Here is an 18,832-nt window from a genome sequence, read left to right on the forward strand (position 1 = left end):
ACTAGTGGCCATGGCCATCAAACAAGATGGAGACCGGGCAAAGACCAAGCCGACCCGGCGTGGCACCACACATCAGGCCAACAGTATGGACCGCTATACCCTCCAGAAGGGATCTCCCGGCGGACCGCACAAATCCCCTGAGGACCCTCCTGATGCCCCGGACCTGCCCACGGATCTGACTCTGCGGGATGTCATGGGCGCCATTGCCGAGATGAAGGCCTCGGTAGGCCAGCGGTTCGACACACTGGCAAAGAAGATCGACTCGGTTCTCGTGGATGTTGGCCTGGTGAGGGCCGATCTTTCCAAGACCAACGACCGAGTTGATTCTTTGGCCCACACCGCATCGGGCCTTACTACTGATGTGGCGGCGCTACAAACAGAGGTGCGCCGGCTTAGTCAGGCGAGCGCGCTTATGGATCGGCGCCTGGAGGACTCCGAGAGTCGGGCCCGGAGAAACAACATCCGCATCATCGGAGTACCCGAGGGACGGGAGGAAGCGGCGGCGGACCTATTTGTGGAGGACCTGATCGCTACCCATCTCCAGCCACGGGGGCTGAGTAAATTCTTCGCGGTGGAGCGGGCCCACAGGGTTCCCGGGGGAAGGCCGAAGGTCGGGGCCCCTGCGCGGCCCCTCATTGCCCGGATTTTCAACTTTCGGGACAGAGACGCTATCCTGCAAGCCTCCAGACTTTTGGGGGCGGTTAAGCTTGACAACATGGAGGTGAACTTTTATCCGGATTTCACCCCAGCGGTCCAGAAGCAGAGACTGAGCTTCCAAGGCGTCAAGCGCCGTCTTCGGGACTTGAACCTTAAATACGCAATGCTCTTCCCAGCCAAGCTGCGAGTGGAGGTAGAGGGTCGCACGCACTTTTTTGATCGCCCCGAAGCGGCCGGAGACTGGCTGGACACTCTGTCTGGGGATCGTGATCTGGGGGGCGGGGGGGGCAGCGGGGGGGGACGGCACACAGGATCGAGACTGAGGGGGTGATGTTGGGCTTCACTCTGGACAAAAATGTTGCCACTCTCGATTAAGCATCTGTCTGTATAATTTCCCCTCCTATGGAGGTTGTATGGGGTCTCTTGGGGGTTCTCCCTCCTCCTCTAGGGGGCTTAGCTAGTTTTTATTATATATATGGGGCGACAGGCACACTGCACGTTGGGGGGGCTGTTCGGGCTCATGCAGGGGTGCAGGGAGGGGGGAGTTTTGTTGGGGTGGGTGGGTAGGGATGGGGGGGGTGTTGTTTGTTTTCACCACAAGGCAAAAGTATCATTGTGCTAGCTCTATAGTGCTCTCGGGGGGACGAATGGTGGCTCGTCTATGATGGGGGGTAGGGAACTAACTCTGTTGTCCTGGAACGTGAATGGACTGGGGGACAGGATTAAACGTGGGGTGGTCCTGCAGTTCTTGAAGCGCATCTCGCCCGATGTAGTTTTTTTGCAGGAGACACACCTCATTGGCAACTCCTTCTGCGCCATGAATCGGCGTGGCTATCGCCTGGTGGCCCATTCGGGCTTTACGTCTGGCTCAAGGGGTGTGGGCATCATGGTTAAGAACTCGCTTCCGCTGGAGATTGATGAGGTGCTCCATGACGACAGGGGACGTTATGCGGTGTTGGTGGGAAGGATGGAGGGCAAAGTGGTGGTTTTTGTGTCAGTATACGTCCCACCGGGGCTGCAGTCGACTACCTTTGCGGACCTGGGGCGCCTCCTCCTTGGCCTTCCGGGGGGGATTCTGGTGGTGGGGGGGGGGGATTTCAATGCGGTGGTTTCCGGGACTGTGGATCGTCACCCCCCTAGGGACCTCCCCCGGGCCCAAGCGTGGCTCTCTGGTCTATTGGACACTTTGGGATTGGTGGATTGCTGGCGTTTAAAACATCCCACGCAGTTACAGTATACCTTCCATTCGGGGGCCCATGGTAGTCTCTCACGACTAGATTATGTCCTGGTCCCGGCGGCCTATGTTGGGAGGGTGGGAGAGGTGCGCCATTTGGCACGGGGTATCTCGGACCATTCCCCGCTCCTGTTACACCTGGACCTTTTTCCGAGGGGTGAGGGTAGGGTGGTCCCGATCAATCCCTGGTACTTGCGCGACCCCACTATTCGCGCTGAATTGATTAAATCCCTCCAGCGCTACTTTGACGAGAATGTGGGGTCCGTGCCTTCGGCTGTCTCACTGTGGGAGGCATTCAAGACAGTACTACGAGGAGAGGGCCTGTCCCTCATTTCCCACACCCGGAGGCGCGAGCGGGAGGAGGTGACCCGGGTGGAAGCTGAGATAGCCGAGTTGGAGGGTAATCTAGAAAGTGGGGTGACGGATGCCGTATTACATGTCCTCCAACTCAAGCAAGCGGCCTATAGGGCCCTCGTCACGGAGGCAGCCAGGGGCCTCAGTAGAGAGCAACAGGGGAGATTGTATGATGTGGGTGATAAGGCTGGTAAATTGATTGCGTGGCTGGACAAAAAGGAGAGAGCGAGTCGTGTAGTCCCGCTGATTGAGAAAACAGACAGTGTGTGTGTGTTACTGAGCCGGAAGAAATTGTCTCCTGCTTCGCGGACTATTTCCGTGGGGTGTATTCCCCGGTGTCTTCCTGCTCTGAAGAGGATTCCCGTACCCTGCTCAGGGATATCGCACTGCCTTCCATTTCGGAGGAGGACAGAGTGTCGTTGGACGCCGCTCCAACCTCCGACGAAATTGCCCTCGCCATACGTTCGGTCGCTTCCGGCAAGGCCATGGGTCCTAATGGTCTCCCCATCGAGTTGTATAAATTGAGACCGGATACGCTGGCACCACATCTCCGATCGATGTTCCTGGAGGCCCATTCGGTGGGCTCCCTCCCGCTAGACCAGCGTCTGGCTACAATCGTGGTTATCCACAAGGAGGGGAGACCTCGGGACCGGGTTACCTCCTATCGGCCCATTTCGCTACTGAACGCGGAGCCTAAAATTCTCGCCAAGGTCCTGGCCAATCGGCTGGTCGGCGTGGTGGGCGAACTGGTTCACCAGGATCAGTCCGGCTTTATTCCCCATCGTAACACAGCTCTTAACTTGCGGCGTTTGCATGGGGTGCTTGCACGTGTTCAGTACATACGGGAGCCGGCCATCTTGGCATCCCTGGACGCCACCATGGCGTTTGATACGCTTGAATGGCCATACATCTGGGCGATGCTTGCGAAGTTTGGCTTTGGCGCGTGGTTCATCAGTTGGGTCAAATTGCTGTATTCGGGCCCATTGGCGCAGGTGGTGGTGAACGGCAGAGTATCGGCTCCGTTCGAGCTGGGCCGGGGCACGCGGCAGGGCTGCCCCTTATCGCCGCTCCTGTTTGCGCTTGCCTTGGAGCCCCTGGCAGAGTGGCTGCGGTGGGAGCCTTCCATCCGTGGTCTCCGTTGGACCCCCGAGCATGAGGACCGCGTATCCCTATACGCTGATGACATCCTCTTGTACCTAGCTTCCCCACGTAACTCACTTATAGTACTGGTTGATGTTTTGCATTCATTTGGTCGTAACTCCGGCCTTGTCATCAACTGGGCTAAATCGTGCGTGTATGTTCTCTCTGGGGAGGCGCCCATTCTCCCGCGGGGCTGTCCGATCCAGATCGCCCCTCAGGGATTTCGGTACCTGGGTGTCTTCATTACTCTGGACCCGGAGGCCCGGTATGATCGGAACTTGCTTCCCCCCCTCCAGCGCCTGAAGGAAGATGTCACGCGCTGGCGGCGCTTGCCGCTCTCGCCGCTCGGCCGGGCGGCATTGTTTAAGATGATGTCTCTGCCGCGCTTCCTCTACGCTTTGCAGAATACTATGGACCTCGTCCCAGCGCGCTACTTCCGTGAGGTGGAGAGTTTACAGCGCCGCCTGTTCTGGGACGGGAGGCCGCGTATCGCCCTGGCGAAGCTGACGCTCCCATGGTATGACGGCGGAATTGCCCTCCCGGATATCAAACGATACTATTGGGCCTCCCAGCTGGCTGCGATTAATCACGGCCTGTATGGGCCCGCTTTAAACCCGGCATTCGAAATGGATAAGATGCTACTCCCGGGTGGGGACTATAATCGAGCGCTCTACTCCAGCACGCTCGACGCTCGGCTGACCGGCCCCACGCGTGTCATGGTGCGAGTGTGGCACGCGGCTAATGTGGCGATGGGGTGGAAGGATCGTCTGACCCGGGCGTCACCACTATACGCGTCCGAGCAGTTGGGCTCCCTGTGGACCTCGAAGGGCTTCGAGAAGTGGGACATGATAGGCATTAGCAAGGTGGGGGATCTCTGGACGAGGGGAGGATTTAAAACGTTCGAGATGTTGCAGACGGAGTTCCACTTGCATGGCAGGGAGTACTTTCGGTATTTGCAGATCCGTCATGCACTGGGCTCCGTCTTCCCGGACGTTGCAGCCATCCCGGAGTGTTCCCCCCTTGAGGATAGAGTGCTGGATGGACACGTTCCGGACAGCACGATCTCACTGATCTACAAAAAACTGATCAATGACCGCACGGGATTGCTGACTGCCCTTCGTGAGGCTTGGGTTGCCGATGGACTGGAGCTGGACGACGAGGACTGGACCCTTGCGGTGGCCTCCCCGAAAGAGGTAGCCATACCAGCTTGCCTTCGCTTCGTCCAGCTCAAGATACTCCACAGAGTCTACATGACGGGGCCGAGGCTTCTGCGTATGGGCTATGCTGTGGACGGGTTGTGTAAGCGTGGGTGTGGCGCTTTGGGGACCTTTCTGCATATATTGTGGGAATGCCCGGAGGTGGAGCGATTCTGGCGTGGTGTGCATGAGGTCCTGCGTGTGGTTACGCATGTGGTGCTGCTACCCGAAGCGAGGAGATGCCTGTTGAATGTGTGGGAACCTACCGACTACTCGGCGCCACAGACGTGGTGGGTGACTCTGGGATATATGGTGGCCAAGCGCGATATTGCTCAACTGTGGGGATCTCAGAGGTCCCAGACTGTCTCGGCCTGGAAGGAGCATATGGATTGGTGCATGTTTCGGGAAAAGGTGGTGTATGTTGCGAGAGGTAAGCCTGGGACATGGGTGAAAGTCTGGGGCCCCTGGAACGCCTACCGCGGGGGAATCTGTACTCCACCGTTATTGCCCGACCCGTCGCCTGCCCCATCCCCGTAGCCGACCCATCTTCCCTGTTCCGGGCATTGAGTTTTACCCAGCCCTAATCCTGATCTCTTCCCCTTCTTGATACTCCTATGGATTGGTAGGGTCCCCCTCTCAGGGGAGCACATGCTGCTACTTCTGATTGTAGATTGCCTTGTGGGTTTTTTGTTTTTTCTGGTTGTTATTTCAGTTTAAAATGAAACCGTACAGTGGGGTCCGGAAGGTGTGGCTATCAACGCTGCTAACTCCTGTGCATCTTCCTCAGCCGCAACGCGCGCTCTACAATGTGTATCATATGCTTCTTTTGTTTACTAGCGGCCGGCCGGAAGGTTGTAGGCCCATCTTTGTATATTTTTTGAGTTTTGTAATAAACTGTTTCAAAAATAAAAAAAAAATAAAAAAAAATGTATATATATATATATATATATAAGTGGAACAACAAAATCAAATATCAAAAATGAACATTTTCAATTCTCAGAAAAAATGGGTTCATGATGTCAATATCAACAACTTTGACTTGATTGCCTCTACATGCATTTTGTCTTCTTTTCAACGTGGTTGTGTCTAAATGTGCATGATGCATAAGATTTTTCATACTACTTAACTTCAGTAACATTGGTCTATTCCTTTACCACTGAAACTTCATAAAAATGTTTGAGAAAAATGACGCAGCAATTACTGTCAGACGGATTACAATGACAAGACTTTTACAAAATTATATTTTGAATACTAGAGAAGCCTCACCTACTGGCAGGTTTTTGCTGTCTGCAGGCAAAAGCCTCTTGTTGACCATCCCAACAAGCATTAAAAATGCAACAGGTCTCGTCTTTGTCAAAGTTAGAGCATTTCTTTTAGCAAATGGTGTTTCTTTTTAGAAGTGTTTTTATTATTGTGTTAGCATTTTTCAATGTACATAATATGTATATTTATGCATGCACTTAGAGGTTTCGTTATTTAGATATGCAGATGTATTGTATGTGTATATATGTGCATATATATGTTGGTCTATATATGTATCTAGGTATATAAGAGCATAGTGTGCATACATATAGAGAGATCAAATTGCCTCCTTGGCCAATCAACTTGTTTTCACCCACGACTCACACCTTGCAGTGTGCATGCAGAAATATGAATGCCCACAAACCACTGGTATAATTGACGTAACCAGCTTTTGAAGTGATTAACAATGCAGTGACGATAGCAACTAAAATATATGTAAATGGGAACTTTTTAAATGACGCCTCGTGGTGTGCATTTCTTATATTCTACTTTATTTTAAATTTTCACAAAGCTTATAAAATACATCCGCACTCAATACATTTCACCATGTGCAACCAGGAAGCAGCAAGGAGAGTTCACTGGATATGCATGCTTACTCCAACATGCCACTGACAGCATTTCAACCCTACAAAATGCCTTCTTTAGAACCAGCACCCCTCCATTTAATATAGTGTATTATCTTCAGGGAGTGACAGAAAGATTCCAGCTTGGTACCATAAACATCATAATACCCGCAAACTCACTTTTCAACCATGACAAAAACGATCCAGGCGACCAGTTCAAAGCAAGACATTTTGGGAGCAGGTTAAACGCTGAGAAGGGCATTCACACATCTCCACAGGGACAGAGAGACCCAAACGTGAGCTCATTTTTTCCATCATGTGTTATTCACCCTGTGTATGTATACACTGACCACAGAACATTAAGGCAAGTTTGTGTCCAGCAATTCTGCATAAGGAGTCACTGGCCTAGGTCCACAAGAGGAAAAAAAAAAAAAAAAAAAAAAAAAAAAAAAAAAAAGACACGCTCGCTTAGCCGAGAACCCGGCAGAATTTCAACCCTACAAAATGCCTACTTTAGAACCAGCACCCCTTCATTTAATATTGCGCATTATCTTCAGGGAGTGACGGAAAGATTGCTGCTTGGTACCATAAGTAGAGTAGTAGAGAGTAGCAGAGAGTGAGTAGTAGTGAGTAGTAGAGAGTGAGTAGTAGAGAGTGAGTAGTAGAGAGTGAGTAGGAGAGTAGAGAGTAGTAGAGCCCTTTAAAAATCGTTGGGGCTGGGGCAAGTTAGGGAGCAAATAAGGTGTAGGTGCCCCATTAGGCTATGAGTTGTTTATTTATATTATTGGTATTTATTAACCAGTAATTACATGTCAATGAAATGCGCTTTTGATATTGCCTCCGCTGATTTAACCAAAAACGTCAATAGATATCCATAAAAACAATATGTTATTGGTTGAAGAGTGATTGTGGGAGCGGAGAGTTGAACAACAGTGAATTTTGAAGTGGCTCAAAAATCATGTGGCTCAACTCCTACAGTCTCTCTTAGCGCAGTAACGCATGACACACGCAAATAACACGAATAGCTGCAAACTTGGCTCCTGAGATTTAGCAACTTGATATCTGAAAAGGTGTGCTGGTTGAAGTACTCACATCTGACAACACATACAATGGTTCATAACATAAAACCAGGGCCACTGAACTTATGCGATTGTGTGGCATTTTTCGCATAGTTATAGATTTGACACATGTGCCACATAATCCATCATCTGCCGCATAATCTTCAGATTTAAAAAAAAATAATAATTCTAGGTTTACTCATTCAAAATGTACTAAAAATGCAGCGGTATGTGTTGCCCTGCAGTGGAAAACCCTTTGCAAAGCTGGACTGGTCACTTTTCTGTTGCTTATTGCTATATTTAGGTGTTAACCTGATACTAATGAGATTCAACCAATGCCCTTACAGTGTTACCAAGTTTAAAAACGATGAAATAATGAAGTAATAATATTACAAAATGTGCCGCTCTATGCTGCATAATTTGCCTTTTGCCGCATAATTTGCCTTTTGCCGCATAATTTGCTCAACCCTGCTGCATAATTTCAGTGGCCCTGCATAAAATGATGTACCCCCCCCCCCTCCCTGTGCACCAAGAGGCCCCCGAGGCTCCCATATTCACAGCAATTCATTGGACTCTGGTGGAATGGGGCTGTTTGGAGGGTTTGGGCGCCCCTAATGGCTTGGGGCCGCGCCATAGGGGCTTCAGGGGCTCTTGTGAAGCTCTGCATATACACTAGAAAAAAACAAGACTGGATAAGCTGACCAATCGGGCCAGGGGCAGATTGAAAGTGATTTAGTGCATAGGGGCACCGATATCTGAAGACCAAACTATTCCTTTTTACGTCAAAATTCTCATGGTTTTTGCAGCACTGGGGCAGGTGGTCGTGGTGATGCGGGGCGTGCAGCTGTCTCACCCGCCCCTCCCTCTGCCCGTCCTGGCTACCATCTCCCGGAACAGGAAGTGCCCGGAATGAGAAGGTATTTTGGGATTTGCTAATTACAGCTCCTGTATATCTGACCCGGGGTGTCACAGAATGAGCAAGGATTGATGGGAGAGAGAGCTGCGGGTGCTTAATGTGATCTGCTTCCTCTTCCCACCTCATTTCCTGTACTTGTTCCAAGGCCTCCCTTGTGCCAGTGGATATGCTTCCAAATACGTATGCAGAGCGCTTGAGCTTCCCCTGTTCCTCAGCTGTACTGTAGCTTCCGCTGTACCCGTAACTGGCTCGTCGGTGTAGGTCTTTGTTGTCTGTAAGTGTGCCTGGTCCTTTCCTGTACCATGCCGTTCCTTGCCTCTCCTCTGTACCTGTGCTGTTGTCCACCTCCATACCGGTGTCTTAATATCTGCTACGTCACGTCTTCCTCAATGCAATGCAATCTTGTGCGCCTGTGTCTGAGCCTCCTCTGTAACCGAGCGGCCTTCGGTGTGCCCATGCTGAGCACTCCGTGTACCTATGCCAGCCATCTGCCATGCGGCGTGCGCTTTGAATCTGTGCCGGAGACTCCCTGTACCTCTAGGCCAGCTCCCCGCCTCCTTGTGCCAGCGCCCTCAAAGTCCCCGAGTCCGGCCCTCTAGGTGGGTGCTTCTCTGAGCTCCCCGAGCTACCGCAAGGGGACGGTACAGTGCCAGTGGCCCCAGTCTCCCCTTCTAGCAGCAATAGCCCCCGGAGTCCACAAATCAGGGCCGGTGAAAGATCATGCCCCCACAGATGTAGCCAGCGGAATCTACCAAGGCTCAGCCGCCACCTCTTCAGTCATGAGGTAATACACGCCTTGGGTCACCCACTTATGGATACCCATATGCCCCTCAGTGTGCCCCAGGTTTTCCAAGTGTAGAGAGGAGGGGTAGCCAGGCGCCCCGGCTGAAATGCTATCCCCAAATCCACGCCTGCCACGAACCCTGACCTGGGTCCAGAGATTACGCCCCGCACAAGGCACTACAGTGGAACCCTTCCTGTGCTGGACTCATTGGGCTGTCACCGTGTGCAGCTCCGTGCACCGCATTGCAATCTTGCAGAGGAGTCTACTCTCCTTGATTGCCGGAATCACTGCTCCGGTTGCGCCTCCTCCAAGGTAATGTGAAACTGTCCGCTGTTCCCCCAAAGACCCCAAGGGACCACCGCCATGAGGCAGTCCAGAGTTCCGCTGCCTCCAGTGGGGCTGTAGTCCTGCTGTTTGGGTCCCTCAGGTTGCTCTGGCGGCAAGGGCAATCCCAAGGCAGGAGGGCTGCTATCTGAACTGCTCAGGGGCACTCCCACCACTCACTCCTGTTGCCATCTCCAATGGCACCACAGAGAGAGGAAGAGTATAAAAAGATAGAGCTTGTTTAATCCGAGGCAGCCCCCGTTCACCCCTGCCTCCTTTTACCTCCGGCGCACACACACTAGCCATCTCTCTCATACTGAATACAGACACATGCGTACCCCAAATGTGAGCAGTACACGTCTGAAAAAAAGCTGAAATGCCCATAGCGGCAACCACAGACAGAAGATTTTTCAGCATTCAGGAAGTGCGTCCAACATAAAACGCCAACAGCATGCACTCTGCTAATGCCCCATCAGGAAAAGTCAAGAACCCTGCTAACCCCCTACAAAAATCACTGATCGTAGGGGAGGGGCCATACATTTGGTGGGGGCGGGGCTGCCAAACATGACTGGAAATGCCCCAGCCCCACCAGCCTGTTGACGGTTCGCAGCAGTCAGTCTGGACATCTGATGGGAACTGGCTCTGTAGCGCCTCGCAGAATAACACACTGGCACGCCCATGTGCCTGTCACGTGACCCCCCCCTCCCGCAGTCTGCTACTTGCATTAGGGCTCCTCACTGAGCAGCAGACGCCCCTGCCTCACCCTTCTACAATGTGTGGAGAGCTACAAGAATAGCTCGAGCTATCTAGGCGCTATACAGCCAGGCATTACGGTGTTTTTCTGGGTTGTTTTCGCATTGCTGTGTGCTTCAGTGTGTCATCTTTCGATTTCTTCATCAGGGCAAAGTGAAACTTCAGGGAAGAGAGACCCAGAGGGAGGGGCAGGGGGTAGGGGGTTCAAGAAACACGGCAGGCGTCCTAGGAGTCTTCCCAAAGGGATTCCTCGGTCCACGAAGATGGTGAGGGGGTCCTGGTTGTTGGGTCGACGTCCCACAAAGTCTTCTCCTGTCTGGGCAGATCCCAGTCACCACTGGACTACCAGTCGCCTGTTCACAGGTCAATATTTCCTGAATCGAGTACTGACCTTTTGGGGGTCCAAGCAACTCTCTGACAACACTCCCAAGCTCAGCAAACTTGGGTGCAACCCTGTGCCTCAGGTATTGGTCCTCTGTGCTGCAAGGAGGTGGAGGTAGCGGCTTGAAGACTTTGGGCTACCAACTTGCCCCAGCAGGTTTCTTCAGCTGGTGTGTCTCTGTGCTGCGAACAGGAGGCCAGTCAGCTGGCCCCTGGAGTTCTCTTGACTTGACACTTGGGCTCTGGAGACAGCTTTCCCTTGAGCAGGACACAGAAGGCACAGTCCCTCTCATTGCTAGCTAGCAGATGCAGTACTTGTCAGGTGCAGACGCTCTTTGCTGGTAGCTCGGTGCAGCAGGGCAGTCCATCTTTGGTCTTTCTTTAAAGTTGGTAGAGATCAGAGGTCTGGGTACCAGAGGGTGCCCCCTTTATGCTTGGAAAGTGCCCTCAGGGCAGGATGCAGTTGGTAGCTAATACACTACCGGATTGCCTTCCATCTAGTAACCAATTCCTGTGGAGTGTGAAATATGGCTATCCCAGGATGCACCCTTCTGTCCACTGTCAAGATGGCAAAAAAAAGACTCTTCTCTCGGTGTTCAGTTCTCCCTAGCCCACCCCCAGGGTGTGTCTACCTCAGGGCTACAAGCCCCTGATGAAACCAGTTTGGCAACTCCCTCTGCTTCCTGTGCCAGCATGTCTACCTCAACAATGGGCAGCCCTCCCCCTGGTTTTACACATCTGTCCTTCAAATTCGGCTTGACCTTTGATGCCTGCCTTTTGAAGCCTACACCCAAGTGGCTTTCTGCAGGAGGGAGGCAACACCTCCCTGCCCTGCAATCCCTCATTGTTTTCCTTCCTGAGAGTCATTGGCACATTTCTCCAGGAGGGCAGAAAGCAGTCTTGTGGAGCAGGCTCCATGTGTGCCCGGGAAGGCACAGGTGTTTTAAAGGCAACAAAGGGGCAGCTTTGCTAAAGATGAACACTGCAACAAGTTACATTAATTTCGACTTGAGATACAAGTCTGGCTTATTGCAGAGTTGTTTGATACCCTGGAGTGCCTACTTTGGTTGCACCATTCAGCTGAGGGGTCAGCGTGTAACTCTGTACTCGCCAATTGGGCGACCAAGTCTTTCCAGAGGAAAAATTGCAGTTTTGTGTGTTTTACTGTCAGAACATGCAAAGTACATGTTCTGTCTGTGTCATGTGTCATACCCCGATTTTAGGGCTCGGTAGGCCTGCCAGAGGGGATACTTACCAACATGTCTAGGGGATGTGGTGGCCTTGCCATTGCTTTCAATAGCAAAGTCAGGCTAGCAGTGCATGAGAACTCCACCAGTCTGCAGTGGAGGACTAGGGTGGGGTTTGTTCTACTTGTTGGACCTTCAGGGGGCACATTCAGTACTGCAAACCCCGGATTACCCCTCTAACTTACATGCCTCAGGTACCAGGGTACCATTTACTAGGGACTTACAAATAAGTTAGCTATTTCCAATTGGGTACAGTCAATACGACATACACTTCAGGGTCAGGGCACTGGCATGGAGGTCTGGTTAGCAGGTCTCAGTGCACTCTGAGTCGAAAAACCAGCAGCATCAATCGAAAAACTAGGCGGTGACCATACAAAAAGCGTCCTTCTCTTTTATCTACTGTGGACTAGTATCCGTCCATTGCTCATCATTGGTTGGCTTTATTGTCACTCATCTGCCTACTTCTTATCAGATAGCTTGCCTTCCTCTCCTTGCCTTTATACCTATGCTGGAGCATATCCCCTTTACTACGTTTTGATTAGCTGACTTTTATCCCTCCACAGCTCACATTCGGGGAACTACTTTTTGTTTAATCACTCCATCAGTGTGTTTTCTTTCTCTCCCTCTGGTTGGCTGCTCCTCCATCACCCCCAAATATTCAATCACTGCACACTTCCTCCTCCCCCCCACTTGCTCAGCGCCTTGTGTGCGGCTTCTACTGTTATAGCTACCCTCCACCCCAAGCGCACTGTGCTGCGCCCTTCTCTCCCCAGCCAGACTTTTAATTGTACTTTTCTTTTTAAAGTTACCCCACTGCCCACCACCTCTCGAAAGCCCTTTCCCGCAAGTACAATTTTAGTTTCTTTATTGAGTTAAGAGGGATCCGCCATCATGGATCCCCCTAAAAAAATGGCTTCTGCATCAGTCTTTAGGCACACACATACTTTACCATGAAAGTATGTGCATGCATATATAATGAAGCTGACACATACAAATTATACAGCAACTTTAGGTACAGTAAAGAAGAAACATTAAAACTCCACCTTTATACCTTGGCTAAGCATCAAATTGTGTGCATGGGTTCATAGTAGGCCCTGAAAGGAAAAGCATGGTAGAATCTCACAGGCCAATCAACAGCTTTCATTCCATTTGTCGCTCTTTTGTGCCTTCAATGCTCCCCTGCATAGCACTAGGCCACTTACACGACCACTGGAAGGAAGGGAAGCTTTTAGTCATAGAGGCAGTCTGGGCAGTGGCATAATGAAACTCGAGTGGGCCCCCAAGCAAGAGTCTGGGCAGTGGTTCATGAGTACACACTCCTCTGCAGTGTCAACCTATCTGTGAACTGCAACCGCACTAGGAGTGTTACACACACGCAACAGCAATGGCAACGGCCTGCCTAAATTTGTGCACGCAAAATACCGGCCGACAACAGAGAAGCCACAACTGCTCAAACTATGTAACGTTATGCAGGAAGGAGCAACTAAAGGACCTCCAAATAAGAATCAACAAAGCAATAAAAAAAAAAAAAAACTGCTGGCCCACTCGGGTCCTGAATTTACAATTATTCCTACTTGGCCTAGTACGGAGCCTGCATTATGCTATACAGCATCCATGCTCTCATTATCAAGGAGCTGATTGGGTATCGGTCGTTAAGCCCTTGGCTCAGTCTCACGTTTGCTGGGCATTCTTTTCTGGTGGTACTGGATGGCCACAAGGAGGATGTTGAGGGGATTTCGGTTTCCATTAGCTATTTTTGAGAATGGACTTTGTAGGGTTGTTTGTTTTTCTAAAACAATTGGATTAGGTAATTCATGCACAATACATGGAGCTTTGAAGCCCAACTTTGTTTTAAAGGCACGGGTGTTTCCTGGAGATTGCGAGTATCATGCAGTACATTACCCATAAACAAGCAATTAACCCATTCCTAGGTTTCCGTTATATTCCATATTCCATACCCCAACCTTTTTTATTTTTTTACCCTTGAGCTTGATGAGTTTCATAGGCACTATACTGTGATGGTGCAGGTAAAACAAAATTTTGTATAACTCCTCTATTTTGCATGAAATTAATTACGTAATCATTCTAAGCATTAACTCGTACTAATTAGTTTTAAGTGGAACAACTAATCAATCCTTACACCTTTATAAAGATACACGTGGGAAAAAAAATGCTAATTGCATGGCAGAACAACTAAATTAATTAACTATGGTACACCAACTAACTTTAGATTGTGGTGAAATAGAGAATTGCATGGTTCATGTTGCTTTTGTGATGTTTTGTGCTGTTAGACATGCAGAATGGGGAGTATTATTGCTTTAAATGTTGCTACAAGCTAGGAAAATACTAATATATATTGGGATTAGTGTGGGATTAAACATTAGAATCTTCATTTCTATATTCTAATTACTGTTATGTCTGTTTTTGCTTAAGTTGGCATTCGGGCCTGCTAGGCCGCAGTACTTAATATGGAGCTCCGAGGATGCCGCCATCATGTGAGCGCAATGTCTACTGCGCAGAATCGGATGGCTCGGGAGATCTCCAAGTGACCTTAGTCCCTGTACCGGCATGTCCCTTGTCAAGGATAGGAGCATGGAGGATTGCCAAGTGATGAACGGTGTGAACTACCAAGGGGACGATAGTCCATTCTAGCTCTGTAACTTTTGCCTGTGAAATGCAGAAAAGGATATACATTTGTTCTCGGCCATGCCAGGTCTCATGGGAAACCAGTCGGACATGAGAAAACTCAGAGAACTTACAAATTGAATTGGATTAGCCAATCGGAACAGTTTTACCCCTAAAATTTGTTGCACATTGATCTGAAATCAGCGGGGAAAAAGGGTATAAAAGACTCTGATCTGCAAAGGGGGGTGGTTCACTGGGATGATCATCTATGGCGTTGAGCTGATTAAGATTTCCATGGTTTACCTTAGGTTTCTTTAAATTCGAGAAAGCGATTCCATCTGATGGTTTGATTATTGTCGTGGGTTGGACAGTTTATCCTGGAGATTGTCACAGAGACTTGAACAATCCTCTGTGTGATCGGAGGATCGCCAATTCCGACATTTTGGTAAATATAGTGCAATGCAAATCTATGCTTATGCTCTAAAGATTTGATGTCTTTTGAAATAAATCGAATTATGTTATATTCTGTAGTGCCTAAATGCTAATGGAGAGCAAACTAATACTAGATAAACAACATTTGGATTAATAAGAAATGAGTTTGAGATTCTTTAACTGAGTACGGGAATTTAAACAAATGTTTCCTAGGCTTTAAATTGTGTTTTAGCTGGTTCTAAATCACCATCAACCAGTCCAACTAATTGGTCCGTCGACCAAGTGGTGGAGTGCCTTGATGTCAAAGTCAGGATTCTATAGGTGCAGATGTATATAATGTAAAGGAATTACCCTTGATAGTTAACAAGGTACCCCCCACATGTCCAGAGCTTTTTCTCAGATGTATGAGTGTTGGTGTAATGGGCCCCACCAATGGATGAATGAGTTAGTGTGATGACGAGTCTGACATAGGGAGAATATGTAAATTTGCCTTTCCGCTGGAGCAACTGTTTCCACAGAACGTTGGAACACATTAAACAGACAGAACACAACCAGAAAACAAAAGGGTAGAAGCAGCAAGAGGCTAAAAACAAAACTTCAAAAGAGTAAAAAGACATTTTTATTAAAATGCAATGAAGTGCTTACCTATGACGTTATGCTTTGGACTGAAAGGATCTACAATTGTCTGATCTCTGTAACTTCGAAAACCCTGGATGATGACCTGGCGAATAAAATTGGATTTGAAGTAAGAATGCAACAGATAAAAAAATAATATAATTTTACACAGAGTAAAATGCATATAAAATTGAGCAACCACCGTCTTCAACACACACAATACGTGGCACAAAAACTTAGGGATAGAGCTAGGTAATCAGCTTTTCTTGAAACCAGCAAGCACAAAGTGTTCTAAATAACCTTATATAGCAACAAGGAGACCGGTAGACAAATCTTTAACACTCTCTTAGATTGCTCATGGCCCTCCAAGACAAACGCAAAACACCAGCCCCACACTTCTGGAGAGAGAAAAACAAGCATTGACAAAGGCAATAGCTATTGACCTTGACAATGTGAATGTCTTTTAGCCATACTGTCTAGCAGCACATCTGCTGTTCAGCATGGCTGATAGTTACTGAAAGCCCAGAATAACAGGATGTCGAGCCAACGCAGAGTGGCTTTGCCCCCCCCCACCCCTCATGTTAAGTTTACTGTCCCGCCCCTCCTAACACAAAAAAGCTCTATAACGTGGCCTGCACTAACCGCATCATAAAGCTTTTTTGAGTGACACTTTAAGCCATGCTGAACAGAAGATGTGCTGCTAGACAACATGGCTAAAAGACATTCACATTGACAGGGCCAATACCTCGGGAATGGTCGAGATATATTGGCTTTGCCAATGCTTCTTCGGTGTTGACGGGGTCTTGCTAAACAAAATGTGGAAGTGATAGTGAGACACAGTTGAGGAGCTTTGAAGAGAAGCGAGAATGTGGAGTAACGCTACCTAGAAGGGAATTAGGGAACCAGGTTCAAATCTCAGGGTCAACTGAACAATTTCTGATCCTGGGCAAATCACTTACGCGTCCCCCTGCCTACGACAATAAATGTGTCATTGTGTAACGTAACTTGTGAGCACTTCAAGAGCTCCAATACCATCGGCTGTTGTTAGCACTATAGCAAGATGGAGGACGAAACAAGTGCTCCAATACCATTGCATCGTGCAAAAATAAATAAATAAAAGCAGCAGCGAGGAAGGTAGTGGGGGGACAGGTCAAGCAAGAAAGAAGGAGGGGATAGGGAGATGGGCAAGCAACGACGGGAGAGGGTGGGAGGAAGCAAACCAATTCCATTGGCTTGTATTCGTGCTGTGGTAAAACGGAGGACAGAGCAAGCGCTCCAATACCTTCGGATCGCGCAAAAAATAAAAAAAACATGCACTGTTCATCTTTTAACAACTTTAAGAAATGCATTTGTTTATGTACACATGCATGCATTTTAGTGGTATGTAGACAAGGCAGACAGCCTGAAAACACAAATCCTGCAATGGAGTGCTTGAAAAATAAGAAAAAGGAAATTGCTCCGCAAACCGGGAGCAGTGTAAGGAGACATTTACTTGGTTCATGCACTATGAGAGGGCCAAACACAAGAAGAGGTCATGACGCCCACATGCCACGACGAATGCCATCAAAGAAAATGAAAGCGATGCTTAAGTTTACAAATGGTAGTAGATGGGCGGCATATAAGCCCACAGACAGAACACAACACGTCTCTTTGAGACATCGCATGCGCTGTCTAGAGAGACCTAAAAGCAACTGCATTAGCATCTTGAGGAAACGAGGAACATCTAATTTCCTTCCATAAGCCACATTAGGGAAGATATCTGGAAACCATGAGTGTCTCATCAGCCTACTACTGGTAGGCAGCGTCTAATATCAAGTAAGTACAGATGAGAATACTGATTTGTAGAAAGTAGTACTTTTAGCACACTCGGATTGTGATTACTTATTAAATCTCAATACGAGCATTAACATTTTTGAAGAAAAGACAACTTCTTTCACCCATTAAAGTAATTTATAAATTTTTAGTCTTAAGTCCCATCACGGTACTATAAACTCTGCTACAACTCTGGAAGCTTAACTATAGAATGGTGCAAGAATGATACACATGTTTCCTATACAAAACACTTGTGCCTCTTACACTTACTTTACCTCAATTAAGCAGCAAGTAATACTGTAAAACGTGGCAGTGTCTTATGGTGATGTAGAGTTGCTATGAATCACTTTAGAACAGACGAAGCCCGCACAATAAAGCGAGCATCTATAAAGTAAAAATGTTCTCTCAAACTTTACTATGGCACAGAATGAATACAGTATGATACAATGCAAAAGGACATCAAGCACAAAACGTGTAACAGGCACAGCAAGTTCCCCTCCAAATCATGACAGTACAGTCAGAGGAGCAGCACTGCAATCAGAACTCACAGACACCAAGTAGGTACAAATTCAAACCAAGCAGCTGTCGAGCACGAACTCTCAAAAGATGTACCGGATGACAACAGAGCTGCACCCCTCTCTCACACACAGACCAAGTAGAACACAGATACCAGCAATTCCAGGCATTGACAGACACACATTTCCCTGTACAAGTCCAGCATGATTTCTGGGGCCGATGGGGACAAAGATGGATTACCACAGTTTTAGGAAAGTTGTGTTATGGCACTCTGGAAATTGAGAGCCTCTTCCAAGTTCCCAGAACAGGCTTGGGCGAGAGGGGTGTAGGGAAAGGGCACAAAGTGGGAGGAAAAGGAGGTGTCTCAAAGAACTATGTAATTAATGCCAGCCCTTGAAAGCAACTTGAATTTTTAACATAATTGTGGCATGTTAAAAATTAGAATGCTAAAAAAGCCAACTCAAATTATACTGTCATTATGTGTTTACTCATTCATCCACGTGAAATGCTGGTTTCTATAACTTGGCTTCAAGTAAACCCCAAGGGCAGGCCTTTTTCACAGCAGTTACTAGTTCCTGGGCCTTTTCCTGTGTGGGAAATGTTTTTATGTCTGGCCTACCAGACAGCACAAGTTGTCTCTCTCCGAAAACACCTATTGTCAGATTACAATAGGCTTAAAGCTGCCTATTTACCACTAGTTGGTTGTCCCTCTCATTTGCTAGCTTCTTATTTGTTATCTTGTATATGCTTGCCTTCCTCTTCTTAAGTATGTCCATCTCCTGGAACGTGGCCAAAATTACTGGTGTACTTCTACTGCTTACTTTTCCAGGCACTACTTTTTAGGTCGAGTATTCGAGACCTCTTGTATATACTTTAGTATATACTTATATTTAGGTTGAGCATGCGAGACCTCTTGTATATAC

General features: G+C 48.5%; 1 protein-coding gene across 1 annotated transcript in view; it reads right to left on the reverse strand.

The window, feature by feature from the left end:
* The window catches only part of SMC3 (structural maintenance of chromosomes 3), a 789,692-nt gene that overhangs the window by 753,424 nt on the left and 17,436 nt on the right, over window positions 1-18,832 (reverse strand). The window contains exon 2 of the mRNA XM_085603430.1: window positions 15,612-15,687. Within this exon, the coding sequence (XP_085459556.1) occupies window positions 15,612-15,687 (76 nt within the window). The remainder of the gene's footprint in view (window positions 1-15,611; window positions 15,688-18,832) is intronic.

The sequence above is a fragment of the Triturus cristatus genome, chromosome 1_2, assembly GCF_964204655.1.
Source record: "Triturus cristatus chromosome 1_2, aTriCri1.1, whole genome shotgun sequence".
NCBI classification, from domain to species: Eukaryota; Metazoa; Chordata; class Amphibia; order Caudata; family Salamandridae; genus Triturus; species Triturus cristatus.